The following is a 20629-nucleotide window of genomic DNA, read 5'->3' on the forward strand; positions in this document are numbered from 1 at the left end:
CGGTGTCCTTCCATCCTGGTCCCGTGGGACGCCACCGCCAACCCTCGCCAGTTTCCAGGTAGCACACTCTAGCAGTGTCGGCTTCGAAGGGCGCATGCGCTAACGTCGGCGGCTGTTTCCCGGCGACCCCGCCGCTGGCTTGTGGACAAGCATTTTCACTGCCTGGCGGAATCGCGCGCGCGCGCGCTGGGGGCGGGGGAGGGGGGGGGCGTGTGCAAGAAAGGGGCGCGCGGGCCGCGCATGCGCATGCGCAGCGGTAAGCGGCGGCGCGAGCCGAGCTGGGAGATGGCGGCGGCGGCGCGGAGTGTGTGAGCAGCCGCCCGGGAGCCGCCGGCCCGGGCCCAGCACGACCCCAACCCCGCCCGCCCGCCGGCCATGGGCAACGAGGCCAGCCTAGAGGGCGGCGCTGGCGACGGGCCACTGCCGCCCGGAGGCACAGGCCCTGGCCCGGGCCCCGGCGCGGGGAAGCCGCCTTCAGCACCTGCCAGCGGCGGACAGCTCCCCGCTGTTGGCGCCGCGAGGGCGACCGCGGGACCACCCGGCCCAGGTCCCGGCCCAGGCCCCAGCCCGGGCCCTGGGCCTGGCCCGGGTCCTGGCAGGTAAGCGCGCGTCGCGGCGTCCGGGGGTGTTGAGGGGGGCGGGGAGCTGCAGCCTGAGGCCGGGGCTGGGGCCCGCGACCCCGCGACATAGTCTGGACAGCGAGGTCAGACGTCCGGCCACACTTCGTCCCCAGCCCGATTGACGTGAGCCCGGTGGTGTCAGGAAGCAGCGCTCCCTTTCAAGCTATCTTGCCTTGGTAAGGCAGGATGGTGAGTGAGCGCAGGGTCAGTCAGGGCCTGCAGACCGTGACTCCGTCACGAACCCCAAATTTGTTTCCCCCCAACGCTGGGCTCAGGAGGGGCTTATGTAACCTCAACCTAGTCCCTCCGCACTGGGGAGCAGTGGGATGGAAAACATCCTCTCGGTCTGCTGGTATCTGCATGTGTCCATTGTGTTGGGCCAAGGAAAGAGCACAATGGGAGTGGCTGTCAGGGAAGATAAGTGTCACTGCGAGGATGGAGGATCGGAGAGATATGGAAATAGTTGAACCATGAACTTGGTCATGTGCTTTCCTCAGGCATTTAGTGACTATAATCATCTTTGGAGGAAGGGAAATGCCACTGAACACCAAAAAGTATTTATTTAGGCTCAAAAAATGAACAGGGTCATGTGCTTTCACCAAGGTTTAGTGAAACACCCTGGGGTGAGGCAAAAATGCTACTGAATCATCTATCACCAGATATGTTCCTGTTGCCTTATGATTTAAATTACCACCTCAACCAGGGAAAAACTGAAACCCATATAGAATGCTTTTAACAGAACACATCTGATCAAATACTGTGAAACTAGTTTGTTTAAAATGTATGCCAGCTGAGGTCCTACAAAAACACTCAAGTGGTAGTGAATGCAGTGCAGGGAATGCCAATATATGATAGATTAGTAGACTGAAAACTTAGGAAAGCTACCAAGAGACGACAGGATAAAATGGAAGGCATTATCTTTACACCAAATGGGTCCAGGGAGTAGCAAAACCCCAGGGCGGGAGGGGGCAAAGGCGAGGAGGGGGCACTTCTGGTTCCATGTGAGTCTGCTGATCATGCTGCCTTGGCTTTTCTGTGTGGGAACACATAAACTGTGAAGGAGCATGATTTTTGATTCTTCAGCTGTCCAACTGTGACTCTCATGTGTTTATTTCCTCAGAAGTCATTTCTTAGACAACTAACAGTAATGAAAGGCTCTTAATAGCCTGAAACCTGACACTGACAGGCCAGCCTGTGAGCATCCCCTTTAAAGGGGGGATTTGCCCATTTTACATTAGCTATTACAGTAATGCAATTGGTTAGCATATGGTTCTTAGCACTGCAAATACTGTCCATTTTGCTGCGTGTTGAGCTGCTGTTTGAGTTTTAGATTGAGGGAGCCTCACCCAGGCTTTAGAGCTCTCTCTCTCCAAGGGAAAGCATCTACAGCTGAATGGAAAAACACCTTGTTGTTGGTAGTTATATATATGGGGAGCTTGACATTTCTCTTCTGGTAACCAAACAGGGTGCTCTGTTTTTAGTTTATCTAATGTTGCAGAAAGAGCCAAACATATGAAATTTTGGAAAGATTGGGCAGCTTAGAGGGATAAGAGGAGACTGGTGTCTACTACTCATATTCCTTTTCAGGGTTTCATTTCTACCCCATCTGTGCATTCTGCTACAGGGCAGACTCATGAATTCCTGTGGGTCGGGGAACCATGGGGCTCCTGCTGGAATTAATAGTCACATAATATTGCTCCTAGCTGTGGACAAGGCTCACCCATGGGCCTATGGTGCTATGGTCCTATGGCTCTCAAACTTAGGGTGAGCTGGGGCTGCTTGTCACCAAAGCTCAGGACTAAGGGCCCCTAGGAGATGGGATTTACTGCTCCAGCTGATATGCAGCTTATCACAGTACCTCAGATGAGCAGTGCCTCCATATGTCTCTCCTTCAGCATTAGAATGACTTTTGCTTCTCACCAAAGCATCTCAGGTACCTGATGCCAAATTTAGCATGTTCTATTCAGAGAGGCTACTGAACAGATTGGCCCATTGATTGAAGAAAAGCCCCATGGCATGTGCTTCTGGGCATTCAGGAAAGAGCAGCAGCATAGTTTCAAACAAGTTTGTGAATTTGGGGGCAGTTAGGCCTCATAGAGGTAGGTGGAGGGTCAGGTAAGGGCAAGATCATTTTACTAACCTCAGACAGGTGTGGAAGTGAGGTTCTGGGGGAGTCAATTCCTGGCTCTTTCCTGTTGCCATATTACCCCGTGGTACCCCAGAATTAGTCTTTTCATCCTCATACTGAGCTCAGTTGGGTTCTGTGAGGGGGTGGCTCCGCTATTTATGACTGAAGAGCCTGACTTGAATCCCATAAGTAGCAGCACCACCACACCCATAGTGCTGCCTCTTAGCTCATTTGGATGATATGGCACTTTGGGCATTGGAGAGTCCCTCAAGGCAGGGCTGTCTGCTTCTGGTTTCAGGGTTGCCTGTACAGTTATATAGCTTATACCTTTCTAAAGAAGTGCCAGATCAGAGAAACCTCTACTGTTTGAGCTGTATGCCCTGGCGTGGGCTGCATCCTCCTAGAGGAAGGGGCATCTTTCATTCATTCACTTCTTTTTATGCCTGATGTACAGTGAAGTGCTCAAGTTGATGGGATTTAACCTATGTACATACCCATGACACACCATCAGTTCAAGATGAAACTTTATTAGTTTCCCAGAAAGCACCTTTTAAAAAAATTTCACAGAAGAGCCACAGAAACCAGTGACAATCTGTCTAATCTTTATTTTTAAATTTTTTCTTAAATATTTTATTTATTCATGAGAGACACAGAGAGAGACACAGAGACACAGGCAGAGGGAAAAGCAGGCTTCCTGCAGGGAGCCGGATACAGGACTTGATCCCTGGATCCTGGGATTACACCCTGAACCGAAGATAGACGCTCAATGGCTGAGCCACCCAGGCATCCCCAACCTGTCTAATCTATACCACCTGTGGGCTTTGCATGTTCTGAAATTTGCAAATTGATCTTCAGTCAATTAGCTGAGGTGTATTTACCAGTATCAAGAGCCAGCACTGTGTTGGGCTTTGTGGATGATCTGGAAGGGTATACAATGCTCCCCTGTCCTCTAGCATCTCATAGTCTGGGTAGTGAGACAGCTCTCAAAGTGCCAAATTATGAAATTTGGCTGGGCAGCTCAGTGTCTGAGCAGCTCAGACCGAGAAGTCTCGGGGTCTGAGCAGGTCAGTGTCTGAGAAGTGCTAAATAGACAGTGCTTATAGAACAATTGTCAAGTGAGAAGAGTGGAGAGGCAGAGCCAAGCTTCAAAAGAGGGAGAAACCCAAGGCATGCTGGAAAAATGGTTGGGTTATGAGAGGTGGAGAGGGAGAAATAGCATGAGGAACGTGGTCTACATAGGCAGGGACAGTGGGCAGAGAATGGGGCCAAGTGCAGGGGTATGGAAGAAAGCTGGGGCAAACCAAGTGAGGTGGCTTTCCCTTATTACCCATCAAAATCTATGATCAGCTCAAAGTTACCTCTCACTCACTTCTAGCTCATAAGCTGTGGAGACATCTTTAAGGCATCTGGCACACAGAGTCTGGTCATGTGCTGGAAGGTGAGTGAGGCTGCTCTGTTAACTACAGTCTGAGCTCCTTTCTCAGATGGATTCATCATAATTCTATGCCAATAAGAAAATAAAAATAAAAATAAAAATAATTGGATTTGTCAGATATAGTATATCTGGTCTGGGATTAGCCAGACTTGTTATACTGTATCAGCTAACAGTTAGGCTCTAGAAAAATCTGGGACTAATTTGTAAGGATGAAATGAAAGTATATAATTGCCAGGTTTAGAAATAAGGGCCCTTTATCATTCAGAGATCTAGTTTGGCCTGAGGATCTAGATTCTCATGGAGGGCATGACACAAGAATTATGCTAAAGTGACCTAACATCTAAATGGTAATGATGTCAAAATTTCACCCAAAGGGGCAACCATTTCTCATCTTCCTTGCCAGGGAGAAAGGGGCAGCTTTGAAAATGTAGCTTTTCCTAGCATTGGTAAGACTGATAAATTGCTGCTAAAAACAAACAAACAAACAAACAAACAAAACAAAACAAAACACAACAAAAAAAAAGGTATGGTGATGTTGGGGAAGAAAGGCTTTCTTCTAATTATTTTTTTAACTTTTTATTATAGAAAATTTCAAATTTCCAGTAGAGGTTGAGAGAATAAGCTAATGAACTCCCATGTTTCCATTGCCCAGCCACAGTTATCACCAACTCATGGTTGGTCAAGTTTATCTGTCTTCCTCACCTGCCATCCCCATGAGGGCAACTTCCAGATATCCCTACATTTCATCATCCATATTTCAGTGTGTATTTCTAAGAAATAAGGGCTTTGTATAACAGCACCACAGCGCCACAATCACCCCCAAACAGGATAACAATTCCTTCCTTCTTTTCTTTATTTTTTAAAAAATTTATTTATTTATTCATGAGAGGTACAGAGAGAGAGAGAGGCAGAGACATAGGCAGTGGGAGAAGCAGGCTCCATGCAGGGAGCCCAATGTGGGACTTGAATCTGGGACTCCAGGATCATATCCCGAGTCGAAGGCAGACGCTCAACTGCTGAACCAGCCAGGCATCCCATAATTTTACTTTTTTTTTTTAAAGTAATCTCTACGCCCGACATGGGGCTTGAACTCATGATCCTGAAATCAAGAGTCACGTGTTCTGTTGACTCTACCAACTAGGCAGGGAGCCAGTTAGGTGCCCTGATAACAATCTCTTCTTAATTTTAGCAAATACCAGTCAGGGTTCAGGGTTTCTGATTATCTTGTGAATTTATTTTTATGGTTGGTTTGTTTGAGTTGTGATCTAAACAGGGTCTACACATTGGATATGTTTGATATATTTCTTGAGTTTCTTTAAATCTGTAGATTCCATCTCCTTTTTTTCTGCCTTGCAGTTGATGATTGGAGAACTGTGTCATTTGTCTTGTTTCTCACATTCTGCAGTATGCCGATTGTGTCTCTATGGTGTCATTTAAGATGTTTCTCTGTCCCATATTTTTCCTTTAAGCTGGAAATTGTATCTAGAGGCCATTCAGATTCTAATTTCATTCTTTTGGCCAAGAAATTCTAGCTTTAAAAAAAAAGTTTGTCAAGGGCTTCAGACATGAAAACTGTGAGTTCCCTGAAAGTAGATCCAGACTTTGGACTAATTTGGGAGCCAAAGAAGATACAGTGGGTCGTTTTTCTGTTCTTTTTTCTAAAGTTCTTCTTCTGAGTAGGTTTGATTCTGGATTTGAGAGGGCAAAGCTTTCAAAGCCCTTAGGTCATGCCCTTTCACCCAGCTTTGGGGAATCCTCCCTGTCTATATAAGTCGTCGGTTGCAAGGAGATAGGGTTTGGGGCTTCAATAAATCCTCTCTATTTTCAGAGGTCCTGCATGTCTCAGTAGTGCCCTTTCTTCCTGTTAGTGATAGAAGTGGGAGAGACAGACCCTGCTGTGTGGGGGCTATTTGAGGAGAAATCTATTCCTAGAGCCTGTGGCTCATGGGCAATAAGTAGGGGCTGACTGTGGAGGTAGGTTGGCAAAACTGTCACAATAATTATAACTACTCGTACTGGATGTCTGCTTCACCATGGACATTCTGCTAGGTGTTTGACACATTCTCACTCCGACTGCCTGGCCATGTAGCCTAAAGGCCCCATCCATCTGCATCTTACTCATCTTTCCTACCTGGGGACTCACTTTTTACAATGGTGAAATGGTGGCCAAGACTGGCATGCCTACAGCAAGGTCCAAGTGTCACGTTAGGGCTTGAGGCCCTCCTGGTGAACTGGAGCTTGGTGGACAATGTAGCCACATGGGGACTCTTGCCAGGGCTTCTCTAGGGGTATGTCATGCTGGCAGTGGTACTGCATTAGTAAGACTTGCTCACGCTCCTTTCCTGCCTCAAAGGCCCTTTCCTTCTCCATTTACCAGCATAGTGGCAGAAGCTAGTCATAGCTGGGGAATGAGTTTGGGACCATGGCCTCGGGACCTGTGGTAGGGGAGATGGAATTCTAGTGTCTCTTCCTGCAGATAGGGCCTCTGGTGGCTGTCTCTTGCCCCCTTGCATTCCTGCAGCCCATGTGTCTTATACATTAGGTTCTGGTCAGCTGTGCCTGTGGAATGGAGCCAGTAAATATGCTCTCTGATTCATCTGTGCTATACCTTGAGCCCCAGGATGGTCACAGTGCTGCTCTGATCTCTCTATCTGTTCTTTGCTCATATGGGTATCTAGGATTCTTTTTTTTTTAAATTTTTATTTATTTATGATAGTCACAGAGAGAGAGAGAGAGGCAGAGACACAGGCAGAGGGAGAAGCAGGCTCCATGCACCAGGAGCCCGATGTGGGATTCGATCCCGGGTCTCCAGGATCGCGCCCTGGGCCAAAGGCAGGCGCCAAACCGCTGCGCCACCCAGGGATCCCCGGTATCTAGGATTCTTAAGAGAGCCTTGCTCTAGAAGAGCCCCCTTACCTGGTACCCCCACTTCTTTTTTTTAGATTTTTTGAAAAAATTGTCTATTCATGAGAGAGAGAGAGAGAGAGAGAGAGAGAGAGAGGCACAGATACAGGCAGAGGGAGAAGCAGGCTCCATGCAGGGAGCCTGAAGTGGGACTCGATTCCAGGTCTCCAAGATCACACCCTAGGCTGAAGGCAATGCTAAACCGCTGAGCCACCTGGGCTGCCCACCCCCACTTCATCTTCTTCTTCTTTTTTTTTAAATAGTAAATTTATTTTTTATTGTTGTTCAATTTGTCAACATACAGAATAACACCCAGTGCCCACCCCCACTTCTTAATAAGAATTTCACATGGAGGTGTATTGGGAGCCTTTAGGGAACTCTAGCTCACCCTGGGATAAATCCAGAACTGTTTGGGTGGCCTGGTTGCCTCTGAAGTGGGTGGGGCTGCTATGAGGGCCTAAGGTAAAGAATTTTCCCTGAGCAGAAATAGAAGGGTTAGCTTCTGGGACTTGGCCCCAACCACTGAAGAGATAAAAAAGCCTTAGCAGCAGCTGATGCAAGGATCACCCAATCTGGGACTGCCCCTGGGCCCAGAGTTGTTCTCCAGTGCCATTGGCTTGGGGAGGGGTTATCCCTTCCCAGGATGCTGGAAGAATCAGTAAGGCATTTGGGTGCTTTGAAAGAAAAGAGGGTAAGGAGATTTCCTGAGAGTCACACCTTTACTTCCGATGTATTTGTGCATGCAGGTAGGTAATGAGGGTCACTTGCCGTTTTTGCGTATGGGAGTGGTTGTGAGGGATTTCTACAATTAAGTTCTACGTACTAATAGGAGGATTTTATTTATTTTATTTTTTAATTTTTTAAAAATATTTTATTTATTTATTCATGAGAGACACACAGAGAGAGGCAGAGAGAGAAGCAGGCTCCATGCAGGGAGCCTGATGTGGGACTCGATCCCAGGAGCACTGGATCACACTCTGAGCTGAAGGCAAATGCTCAACCACTGAGCCACCCAGGCATCCCTACAATAGGAGGATATTAAAACGAAATTTTATCTATATATTCAGGAAACCCTTCTCTGAACACTTAGATGCCTATCCCTGGGTGAGATATGAGGAGCAAAGGAAGGACCACAAAATGGGCTGTGCCTTCAAGGAGGTCCTAGTCTGGTAGGAAAGAAAGAGGGACTTGTTTAGATTTTTACCCTCAACTTCCTGAAATTAGAGTTTGCTCCTGCTTTTTCTTTGTTTCATAGAGTTAAGATAAATGAGAGCAAGGGCAGCCCGGGTGGCTCAGAGGTTTAGCGCCGCCTTTGGTCCGGGGTATGGTCCTAGAGACTCGGGATCAAGTCCCATGTCGGGCTCTCTGCATAGAGCCTGCTTCTCCCTCTGCCTGTGTCTCTGCCTCTCTCTCTCTCTCTCTTTCTCTCTCTCTCTGTGTGTGTGTCTCTGATGAATAAGTAGATAAAATCTTAAAAAAAAAAAAGATGAGAGCATGATTAAAAGGGCTTGTATTATTTCATATTCTAAAATAATAGAACAGGGCAGCCCGGGTAGCTCAGTGGTTTAAGCGCCGCCTTCGGCCCAGGGCCTGATCCTGGAGACCCAGGATCGAGTTTGAGTCCTACATCGGGCTTCTTGCATGGAGCCTGCTTCTCCTTCTGCCTGTGTCTCTGTCTGTCTCTGTGTGTCTCTCATGAATAAATAAATAAAATCTTTAAGAAAAATAAAATAGTAGAACATATATTTGTATGGTGTTTTGCAGCTTACAAAACACATTCACATAACAGTAACTTATTCTGTTGGGAACTCCAAAGGCCTAATAGGAGAGATTTAGAGGAACAGCCAGCTAGCTGACTTTAGCAAACTGAAATGCCATACACTGAGCACAGCTGGAGAACCACGTCACTTCCTTGCCTCCTGCTCCGAGAAGATGGAAAATTTAGCAACAGGATGGGGAGGGCTTTGAGGACAAGAAAAGGATCAGGAAGTAGGACATTTGAGCAAAGGACAGCATAGGGTGGGGTGGGGGATGGGGAATACTGGGAGCCTCCTGGGTGGGGGTCAGAAACTCAGGCTTTAATCAACCCTGACATTACCCCAAACTGGCTCTACCTGGAGTAGGTCCTCACTATTTTCCATCTGTAAAAGGAGAGGTTTAACTAGATGATCTCCAAGGTCTCCTCCATCTCTGACAGCTTATTTTTGTTAGATGAGTAAGAAGAAAGGGTGATGCTTCCTGCTATTCCTTAGCCCCGCTGAGGAGAGAAAATAGATATGTCGTGCAGACTTTGGGTTAATTAGAAGAACTTTAAATGAAGAGGATTGCTCTTCTTCTGTGCTCTAGAGATCTTTCAGAGTGGACAAGATGACCTTGCAATCAAGCCTGGAGCCAGAAGAGGGACTGGCTGGCACCATGCCTCTCAGTTGCTTCTGGCAGATGGGAGCTCTTGAAAAGCCGCTGGCCTCCTTCTATGGGGTTGGCTGGCCAGCCACCAAGGCTCCTACCTGGGTCTGTGCAGCCCGCTGCAAGCTCCCTGTTTCCAGCCATGCATGGTCGCTTATCTCTTGTGTGGTATTCCACTCATACCCCACAGGTGCTCTGGCACCTGTGCTGCCTCCTCCAGGTGGGCAGTAGTGCAGATTCTTTCACTTATAGAGTGAGGAGATGGATGTGATGCTCTCTGCAGTTTCTCCCGCAGCTCTGTGGGTTCTGTGGGCTCTGGCTAGGAGGGAGCTTCCTTCAGGAGCATGGTTTAGCTTCAGTGGGTGATATGTTTGCTCTGTCCTCCTTTTATTTTGAGCATCCAATCCAACTCCTAACAATTGCCAAAATGTCTGCTTCCATATTCTCTGAAGGAGGAGCTCTACCTTGGTGTGAATACCCAGTGGTCAGTGGCCTTTGGTCCCTCCCAGGCAGATGACTCTACTGTTGGAAAGTTCTTTCTGTTTGTCTGAAATGGGCTTCCTTACATCTCCTGTCTCTTGGCCTAGCTCTACCCTCTGGCATATCCTACTTATCTGCTCACAGGTTTACTCTTACCTCCTCAACTGCAGCGTTCTTCTCTAGACTTGACTCCTTCAGGTCCTCTGGCTGGGATGTAACTCTGGGATCCTCGCCAACCTGGGCCGTTCTGCCCAAGGCTGTCAAGGACAGAAAGGTTCAGAGAATAGGACTAGGACTCCGTATGTCATATGGACTAAGAGTGTCACAATCTGAAGGATAAGTAGCCTTCACTCATCAGCCCGAGAATACCATCCTACACCTCCCTGGGTGCCCTCTGGCCCTACACCCCACACTTGTCCAGCCTTATGCTGGGCATCTCCATCCTAGGCTTGTGCAACCTAAGTATGAATCCGTGGGGGCCTGGATGAGTCTCTGCCATGTCTTCTTTCATTGTCCTTGGGGATCTCTTCCAACCTAGTGAGACCCTAGTTAGTTAGTTTCCTGAAGTAGGGATAGTAACTAAGACAGTGTACTTGTTTTTGGAATCATGCTGAAGAATTTCTCTCCTTCTTATGGCTCTGTGAGCCCACTTTCCAAATCTTTGTATCTCACTTTGAGTGGTCAGTGTTGAGCCCTCAAGGCCAAAGCCTGGCCAACTCTGGTTTGAGGTGGTGTCAGCTGAAGATGGTGGTAGAGCTGGGTTGTTTTAGAGAAGCAATCACTCCTTGCACCTATGGAAGTCTCTGTGCACCACAGAGGAAGCTTTCTCTCAGGCCTGTTCTTCCCTGGGTTGGCCATGTCATTCTGGCTTCTTTTTGGGATACACTGGCCTTAGGCTCTGTAGGGTGGATGTTCCCAGGAGCAGCAACACTCTGCACTTGAAACTTTCAAACACATATAAAAAGAAAAAAGATGGTATGATGAACCCCCTCCTGTGAACTCATCACCCAGCTTGAACAATGATCAGTATTTTGCCATCTTGTTTCATCTATATTCCTCCAACTTTTTTTTTTTGACTGAAGTATTTTCTATCAAAATACAAACATATCATTTTCCTCATAAATTCTTTAGGATGTACCTCTAGTAGTTAAAAGCTGTTTTTAAGTTAATCCAGTGACATTGGGATCCCTGGGTGGCTCAGCAGTTTGATGCCTGCCTTCAGCCCGGGGCGTGATCCTGGAGTCCCAGGATTGAGTCCCACCTCCAGCTCCCTGGATGGAGCCTGCTTCTCCCTCTGCCTATGTCTCTGCCTATCTCTCTCTCTGTGTCTCTCATGAATAAGTGAATAAAAAATCTTAAAAAAAATCCAATGACATTATCACAGCCAACAAAGTTAACTATAATTTTTTAAAAGATTTTATTTATTTATTTGACAGAGCACAAGCAGAGGAATTAGCAGAGAGAGAGGGAGAAGGCTCTCTGCTGAGCAGGGAGCTGGACACAGGGCTCGATCCCAGGACCCTGGGATGATGACCTGAGCCAAAGGCAGACATTTAATTGACAGAGCCACCCAGGCACCCCTATAATTTCTTTTTTTTTTTTTTTTATAATTTCTTAATATAACTTAAGACCCAGTTCATGTTCAATTTTACTTTTCTCAAAAGTGATCTTTTAGGGTTGTTTTGTTCATATAAGCATCCAAACATTGTATACATGTATATATTGTGTGTATATATATATATATATACACATACACACATACATACATATGTATATGTAATGTATATATGTGTATTTGTTTGAAGATAATAGTATAGATATTTTTACTAACACTAATACTAGTGAATGTAATTTAAGATCTCCTTGTGATTTCTTTTGTCCTTAGCTTATCCCTTTCCAGGGATGTCTAGTCTAAGTTCTATGTTTTATTTTTTTTCTCTTTTAAATTTAAATTCAATTAACTTGTAATATTAATTTCAGAAGTAGAGGTCAGTGATTCATCAGTCTTATATAATACCCACTGCTCATTATATCGTGTACCTGCCTTAATGTCCATCACCTAGTTACCCCATCACCCCCTAGCAACCCTCAGTTTGTTTCCTATGATTAAGAATCTCTTATATTTGTCTCCCTCTCTGATTTTGTCTTGTTTTATTTTTCCCTTCTTCCCCTATGATCCTGTTTTGTTTCTTAAATTCCATATATGGGTGAGATCTTATGATAATTGTCTTTCTCTGATTGATTATTTTGCTTACCATAACACCTTCTAGTTCCATCTACATCATTTCAAATGGCAAGGTTTCATTCTTTTTGATGGCTGAGTAGTATTCCATTGTGTGTGTGTGTGTGTGTGTGTGTGTGTGTGTACACCATATCTTTATCCATTCATCTGTCGATGGACACAGTTTCTGTGTTTTAGAGTTGTTAGAAATGATTCTTCTTGGTGAAGTTATATCATTAAGAAGATATACAATTGAACTCTTTTTTCCAGTTTGTGTTCTATTTGTAAGGATTGCTTTTTGATCACTTATCTGTTGCCACGATCATACTGCATGGTAAATCAGCCAAGACTTAGTGGCTTCAAACTTCAAACTTTTTTTTTTTAAAAGATTGTATTTATTTATTCATGAGAGAGAGAGAGACAGAGAGACAGAGAGAGAGACAGAGAGAGGCAGAGACATAGGCAGAGGGAGAAGCAGGCTCCATGCAGGGAACCTGATACCTGACTCGATCCCGGGACTCCAGGATCACGCCCCAGGCCAAAGGCAGGTGCTAAACCACTGAGCCAGCCAGGCATCCCCAAACTTCAAACTTTTTATTCTCACTCATGCTGGCTAGAATTCACTGATCTAGGCTGGGCCCTGGGCTACAGGGCCCAGTTATTTATTTTTTTTAAAGATTATTTATTTATTTATTCATAGACACAGAGAGAGAGGCAGAGACACAGGCAGAGGGAGAAGCAGGCTCCATGCAGGGAGCCCAACCTGGGACTTGATCCAGGGTCGCCAGGATCACACCCCAGGCTGCACGCGGCGCCAAACCGCTTCGCCACCAGGGCTGCCCTACAGGGCCCAGATAAACACAGGTCTGCTCTGCATGTCTCTCATCCTCCTTGGACAGCAGGCTAGCCAGGACATGTTCTTCCGGTGGTGACGACAGATGCACAGGAAGGCGTGCCTAACCACACACACACACACACACACACACAAACACAACTTCAGTCCTCTGTTTGAAATGACACATCTGCTAACATTACTTTATTTATTTTTAAAGATTTATTTATTTATTTATGTTAGAGAGAGGGAGAGAGAGAGAGAGAAAGAGAGAGGCAGAGACACAGGAGGAGGGAGAAGCAGGCTCCATGCCGGGAGCCCGATGCGGGACTTGATCCCGGGACTCCAGGATCGCGCCCTGGGCCAAAGGCAGGCACTAAACTGCTGAGCCACCCAGGGATCCCCTGCTAACATTACTTTAATCAAAACAATTCATATTGAAGCCCAAAGTCAAGGGATGGTGCTTGCAGTAACTCTGACTATATAAGAAATTACCCTAAAACTTAGTGACATCCAACAACCATTATTTTGCTCACGGATTCTGTAGGTCAGGAACTCAGGGCACATGGGATGGCTTATTTCTGCTCTACAGTGTCTGGAGTGTCAGCTGGAAGATTCAAAGGCTGGGGACTGGAATTATCTGACATGTCTTCATCACTTAAATATTTTACAGTTGATTCTTGCTAGTAGTTGGGAGCCTCAGTGCTTCTCCCCATGGGCTAGTTTGAGCTTTCTGTCCACATGGTTTCTGAGTTTACAGGGTATCCTAAGAGAAAGAGAAAGAAGAAGCCAGCTGGAGACTGTACTGCCTTTTATGACCTAGTCTCAAAAGACATGCATTGTTATTTTTACCACAATCTATTCATTGAGGCAGTTCTAAAGTCCTACCCAGTTTTGAGAGGAGGAGACATGGACTCCATCTCTTGATGAGGAATGTGCAGGTTCTATAAGAGATTGTAGAAATCTTGTGGAGACCATTTTTGGAGAATAGAGTCTGGTACATCTGAAAAAAATATACTCCGCCCTTAGTGGGAGGAATTGCAAAGTCACATGGCAAAGGGCAGAAATCCATTGAGAACAACAATGCCTTCTACCATTTTTTTTTTCTTTTCGATTTAATTTTCTTAAAATTTTGCAAAACTTTTATGTGATTCCAAATAAGATGAATAGAGAGAAGTATAGTTCTATCTTGTTCCCTTTTACCTTGTTTTCTTCCTTCCCTGGTAAGAATTCACCTTTATCAGTTTTTGTCCATTGTTCCTTCTTGAAAATAATATAAGGAAAATATAGATTCATTTAACTAAAAAAAAAAGAGATTCATTTAGCTCTCTTTTATATATACATAAAAGGTAGCAAATTCTGAACACTGTGCTGAACTTTGCTTTTTTTCTTATAATGTATCCTGAAAATCACCCTGAAGATCACCCTGCTACCTGAAGGTAGCAGAATGGAAAACTCCTCGTGATTCTTTTTTTGCATCTGTATGGTGCTCTGTCATGCAGGTTTTCCATAGTTTATCCATGGACATTGGCCTGTGGCTATTCCTCTTACAAATAGCTGCATATTGAGGAACCTGGTGTATGTGTCATTTTGTATTTTTACTCTCTATGGGGCAGTGTATCCAATGGAACGGTTTCCTGGTGTATCTATGGGATATTTTGCATGTTTAGGGTACCTCTGGGTTAGTTTCCTATGGGATGCTGAAACAAGATTGTAAATGCACATTGTGCTATGTTTTGGCAAGCCCGAGGGGCAAAGGCAAAGGTGGGGTGCTAGTGAGAGGCTTGGACAGTGTTCAGGTGCAAGGATGGTCACTGAACCAAGACGAGGGAGTGTGAGGGAGTATGGAGAGGGAGAAAGTGCTAAAAAGTGCTCAACTTCTGAATATATGCTGAATGTAGAGCCAGAGGAGTGCTGAATGGCTGGTTTTGAAGAGTCAGAGAAAGAGAAGAGTCAGGAGGACCCCTCCAATTCTGGCCTGAGCGTGTGGTACACACTGAGGGCAACCGGGGGTGGGGCCTAAGATCAGGAGTTTGCTCTTGGACAAGTTGTGTTTTAGAGGCATCCAAGTGAGACATTACGTAGGCAGCTAGGCATTCAGGTCTGGGCTGGAAAAATAAAGTAGCACCTCACCTGCACATGCATTAATATTAATGCCACCTGTTTCCTACAAGTACCCTGAGGAAGAGATAAGGAAGAGGAAGAGATTGAGGCAATACTGGGGTTCCAAGAGGGCGGGTCAAGTACAGTAAATTTGCCAGACTTTTACCAAATGAAATGCTGGAAATGAAAGCACTCAGTCTGAGGCCTGGCGTTAAGTACCAGCCAGTTGCCTGGTTCCTGCCCAGGGCTGAGGATCTAAAGGTGAACAGATAGATTATTAGCCCTATTTCCTATACAGAGCTGTTTGAATTAAACTTGATTAAGGCTTTGGTCCTTGCCCTCTGGGCGCTCTGACTCCATGGGGGACGCCTGGGGGGCTTAGAGGACCCACTGTGGTCCATCTTCCTCATCTTCATGTTCAGCTTCTAAAACAGATACAGAATTTGGGCCTCAAGCTGGAGAGTTCACTTGAAAGGGCTGGCCCATCCCACAGGCTCTCAGAATCCAAGGTCAGGGTTTCAGCCCAGACCACAAGAGCCACAGAAACCACCTGCTTGCAATGGGAAGAATACCATTTTGTCTCTTAGCCCTCACTTGAGTTCATGAATCTCCAGGAAGTTCGGACAGTGGTGTAGGATAGGGTTCCCTTGGCAGATTTGGGGGGTTGGGAAGAGGGCAGGAAGGAGGGAGCTCCTGGTCTGCGGCTGCTGCTCTGGACGGGTGATCTGCCATAGAGCACCAGGGGCAGAGATACCAGTGTTGCTCTGGAATGTATATTTCTCTGAGCCCAAGGCCCTGGAGGCAGGTTGTGGCACATGGAGCTGGCTCAGAAGTCAGCAGACTGGAGTAGGGCTTTCCCAGGGGCCAGGCATCCATCCTTGCTTTCCTTGTGTACCGAAAGCATTTTTGCAAATCATGGTGCTTAGCACTGACTGGTAGGGGTAGAGGGGCTTCCTGCCTGGATGCTTTTGGGGAACTGTGATGCAGGCTAAGCCTATGAAAGAGGGGCAGAATGGGAGCAATAGAGCAGGGCAGCTTGCTCTGGCTCCCAACAGGCGAGGTCTGCCACACTGCCTCCCCTTCCCCTTCCCTTAACTCCTCAGTTTTTTCAGAGTATATTGTGGAGTCCACCCCAGGGTCCTTGCTCTCTCACTGGTACTTGGCACCTCCCTGGCCACCTCGCTGTATTCCTTGGCTTGCTTGAGCTATGAGGACGCAGACACTGAGGAGCTGCAGACACATAGCCTCTGCCCTGTCCCTACTCAGGCACTCAGGCAGGTATGAGAAGCCCAGGGAAACCCATCTAGGACTCCAGGGACAGGTGTCACACAACCATCTTCTTTTCTAAATGGTAAAAACCTCCACACCCCTGAGTGTGTGCTGAGGAAGCAAAAATGTCCTCCCTATCCTCAAATCAGAAAGCCTGGTGGGGACACTTGGCGGTAACACTATTCCCTTTCAATTATCAAGACCCTGGCTTACTGCTCTGGGTCTGCCCTGATGGTGTGGAGAACCCGTCTTTGGAGGCAGGGAAAAAGAAGAAACTAGAGGCTTTGCCTTTTGGGAGAGCATCTTGTGTTCCCTTTAGTCCCTTGTGAGCACTTATTCTGAGACACCCAGGCCTGTGAAGTAGAGGGCCAATGACCCCAGAAGTAATCAAGGCTGAGCCTCTGGCAAGGTATTCAGGGAACACGGGCCTCAGTCAGGCTCCTTTAGCATCATTTTCCCCAGTCCCTAATGGTAGCTCAGGATAAAAACAAAGACATTGATATAAAGGCATGCATTGCTTTCATAAAGATAGTGATGATACTTAGTAGTAATTGATTTTGCTTATACAGTGACTTTTCCTCTGTGTATCTCTGTCCAGTAGAGGATCAAGATTACTGGTAAGGGATGGAAAGATTGAAGCCAGAGAGGTTTTTTTTTTTTTTTTTTTTTCCAAGAACCCCATAGCGAGGCAGGGCAGGACCAGGATGAGGCGTGTGGGCTTCCCAGCCCTGGCCTCTGCTTGGTGGATATCCCCTGCCACTTTGGGATGAGGAAACTTTCATATGTCCAGTCAGAAGATTGGACATCCAGTGTGAGGACTGGTCTGTTTGATATCCTTCCTGTCCCTGGATGGGGTTAGCTGGGGGAAAGGGGAGCAGGGGATAGTTTTAGAGTGACCTTGGGATATAAGGCTCCGGGGCCAGATGAGAGGAGTCCAGGCCCTGGTAGGTAGGGTTTGGGGACAAGGCCTTTGCTGCGGTGAGACTCCTTAGAACAGCCCAGAGTTCTTACCTGGGTCAAGCCCCAGAGGCCCCCGGGTCAGAGGTCAGAGGCCTTCATTCTTGGGAATGAAGACAGAGATTGTTCAGTCTTTCCTTCTGCAAGCTGCTGTGGACTCAGGGGTTACCTTCTCAAACAAGCTAACACTCTGTAGGCCACCCTGGAATGTATAGCCTTCAGGAACAAGACCTACAACCATGTAAGTGATTCCAGTAAAGCATGCTGAATTTTATTTGATGCTGTGCTGTGGGAGTGGGTTTAGACATGTGGGATACAAGTGGCACCACCAACACCTGCCCCCAATAAATTAACTTCTCCAAAGGCCCAGCTTTCTCCCCAGGGAATGTTTTCCTCCCAAAAGATACAGACTCATTGTTTGAGAGTGTTGCTTCTTTGTCCAATATTTTTGTTCACTGTTTATTTTCATTCAGTGTTTGTTCATTCAACAAGCATTTATTAATCCCACTGTGGGTCAGGGTGTGTGCAGACTGTGAGTTCACAGAGGAAATGCAGTAGGCAGCCTGGTTGGATCCCATACTCTGGGTGAACAAGAAGGGCTCAGCCAAAGCCACACAGGTAAGAGAAAGGAACACCAAAACTTCTCTTGTCCCCCCACCCTGCCCATTTTGTAGTGGGTTGGCCTGAGCCTCAGATAATGGCTGCTTGTACACACACACACACACACACACACACACACACACACACACAATGAGACCCTGGTTACTTCTGGGGCTCCAGGACAATCTACTGGCCATCTTCAGTGGGCATTTTCCTGTCTTAGCTACCTACACCTCCCTGTGGGCTGCTGCTGCTTCTTCTTCTTTTTTTTTTTTTTTTTTAGATTTTATTTATTTATTCATGAGAGACACAGAGAGAGGCAGAAACATAGGCAGAGGGAGAAGTTGGCTCCCTGTGGTGAGCCTAATGCAGGACTTGATCCCAGGACCCTGGGATCATGCCTTGAGCCTCCAGGGGCACTGTAATCCCCAGGGTTATCTGGCCTGTCCTATCTATTGCTGCCATCTGCTACTCCCACCTCACTGGCTGTGGCATGTGTGCTTTCCTCAGCTGCACTCATGGCTCCTCCACCATCTGCCCTAGACCCCATCTTGAATCCGCCCACCCTCTCCACTGGCCTCCGAAGGACTGACACATACTTTTTTTAAAGAAACTGGATCACACTGAATACATTGTTTTGCAGCCAGCTTTTTTCATGGAACAATATAGGGAGACATTTCTCCCTACTCTCCCATTTCTCAAAGAATCAACAATTTTAGGCCCTAGATAACTTCTTGTCACCTTGTCACTTCTTGAATTGGAGCAATCCATAGTGCCTTTTGGAGTCTTTTGTCCACTCCTGTGTCTTAGGCTCATGTCCAGGCAAGCTCCCAGACCCTTTGCTGTAGCTAGATACCTACTTGCTCAACCTTCAAGAGCAACATGAACTAGAGCAGCACCCTGTAGGGGTAGGACAGTGACTTTACCGCTGGGGCTCTGCCTTTGAACTTCAGAGAGTTTCCTCTGATGACTCTGGTCTGTCTTTCTGGCCAGGGCCATCTCTTGTACGTAGGCGTCCATGTGGAATTCCATTTTCTTACCCGGTATGTGGGATGAATTCACTTTTCTTTATTTATAACTTCTTCAGGTTGCATTGCTTAGATTCCAAATAATCTGAGCAGTTTGCTTGCATAGCATGGCCACGTGCAGCGTGAGGAATCATCTGTGGCTGGCATCTTGGTCCCAGATGGTGCCCCTTCAGAGATTCAACCCCAAATCTGAAGGAGGGTGGACTTCTTTTCTTTGGCCTCTTCCCTACTAAGGGTTTTGGTATTTGGAATTTGAAGACTTTTTTCTAGCACAGCCCAGCTCCACCTTGCATCAGACTTCTACCCACTCCAGGGCAGGATGGTGCTTGGACTCACTCATTCATTCAGTAAATATTTATTCAGCACCTGCTACGTGCCAAGTACCATTGTAGGCAGTCCTCGCTGTTGGCTATGGATCCTGTCCTGCTTCTAAATTTCTTCTTCTTTAATTTTTTCTTTTTATTTTTTATTAAGTAGGCTCCATGCCCAGGGTAAAGCCCAATGTGGGGCTCAAACTTACGACCCTAAGATAAAAAATCAGATGCTTAACCAACTGAGCCACCCAGGCAGCCTCCAATTTTTTCTTTGTTTTGTAGGTTTTCCTACTATTTGTGGAAGTTTTTTTCCTCTAAATTTGCACTAGGAACATGATTATAAATTTCTAACTAATCACATCACAAGAATTTTTCCCTGGGATTTTACTCAAAGTCTACCTTACTAAGAACATTTTAGTCTGCTAAGAAATGCCAAACAACAAGGAGGTGTGTTTCCTGTGTACTGGCCTCAATGTGTTTCTGAGGAGGCACTAGTTTTATAAGGTTGGGGGTCTGAGAGCAGGGCATGAGGGTCATAAATACCCTGGTCGGTTCCTAGACTCACTGCCCATTCTTCCAGTACTCTTTAGCTGCTTTGCTTCTTTTGTCATCAGTGTTCTCATTTGTGAAAGTGGAAATGATAAGAGGACCTGCCCTGCATGGTTGGTAGGAGGTTGATTATGTGAAGAGGGAGCCTGGCACATAGAGTGAGCTGAGAACACAGTAGCTGCTGGGGGTGATGCTGTTACTGTTTTGACTCCCAGGAACAAAAGACACTGAAATCATTAACTATTTCATCGGCTAACGTTTGTTTTTAAAATATATTTATACTATTTTTTGTTTTTTAATTTTGTGAATGCTTAGTATATTAGCACAGAAGTACAAGCTTATAGTTTAGAAATGGATATTGCATTCAGATAGTATTTTTAATCATTTTTTTGAGCTATAATTCACATGCCATAAAATTCACCCATTTAAAGTGTATCACTCCCTGGTTTTTAGTATAAGAGTTTGTGGTCTACAAAAGCTGCAATGCAAGTTTACAACATTTTTATCACACCAAAAAGAAACCCTGTACCTATTAGCAGTCACTTCTCATTCTTCCCCATCCCCAGGCTTAGGTAATCACTAACCTACTGTCTCTGTAGATTTGTCTCTTGTGAACACTTCTTGTTCAGAATAATTTAATTTTTTTGTGTGTGTGTCTGATTTCTTTCAGTTAGCATGTTTGCAAGACTCATTCATGATGTAGCATTCTTCAGTGTTTCTTTTTATTGCTCAATAATATTCTGTTATATGGACATACCACATTTTATTCTTTGGTTCATGGAT

At 46.1% G+C, this 20629-nt stretch overlaps 1 protein-coding gene across 3 annotated transcripts in view; it reads left to right on the top strand.

Annotated features, from left to right (window-relative positions):
- The first annotated feature begins 375 nt into the window (after positions 1-375).
- Positions 376-20629, top strand: part of BSN (bassoon presynaptic cytomatrix protein) — a 97776-nt gene continuing 77522 nt past the window's right edge. For all 3 annotated transcript variants that reach the window (XR_005989074.1, XR_005989075.1, XM_041764031.1), the window contains exon 1: positions 376-599. Coding sequence is in view for 1 of the 3 variants with exons in the window: in XM_041764031.1 (XP_041619965.1) it covers positions 376-599 (224 nt within the window). In the remaining 2 variants the exon portion in view is untranslated. The remainder of the gene's footprint in view (positions 600-20629) is intronic.

Source organism: Vulpes lagopus, chromosome 7 (genome assembly GCF_018345385.1).
Source record: "Vulpes lagopus strain Blue_001 chromosome 7, ASM1834538v1, whole genome shotgun sequence".
In the NCBI taxonomy this organism is placed as follows: domain Eukaryota; kingdom Metazoa; phylum Chordata; class Mammalia; order Carnivora; family Canidae; genus Vulpes; species Vulpes lagopus.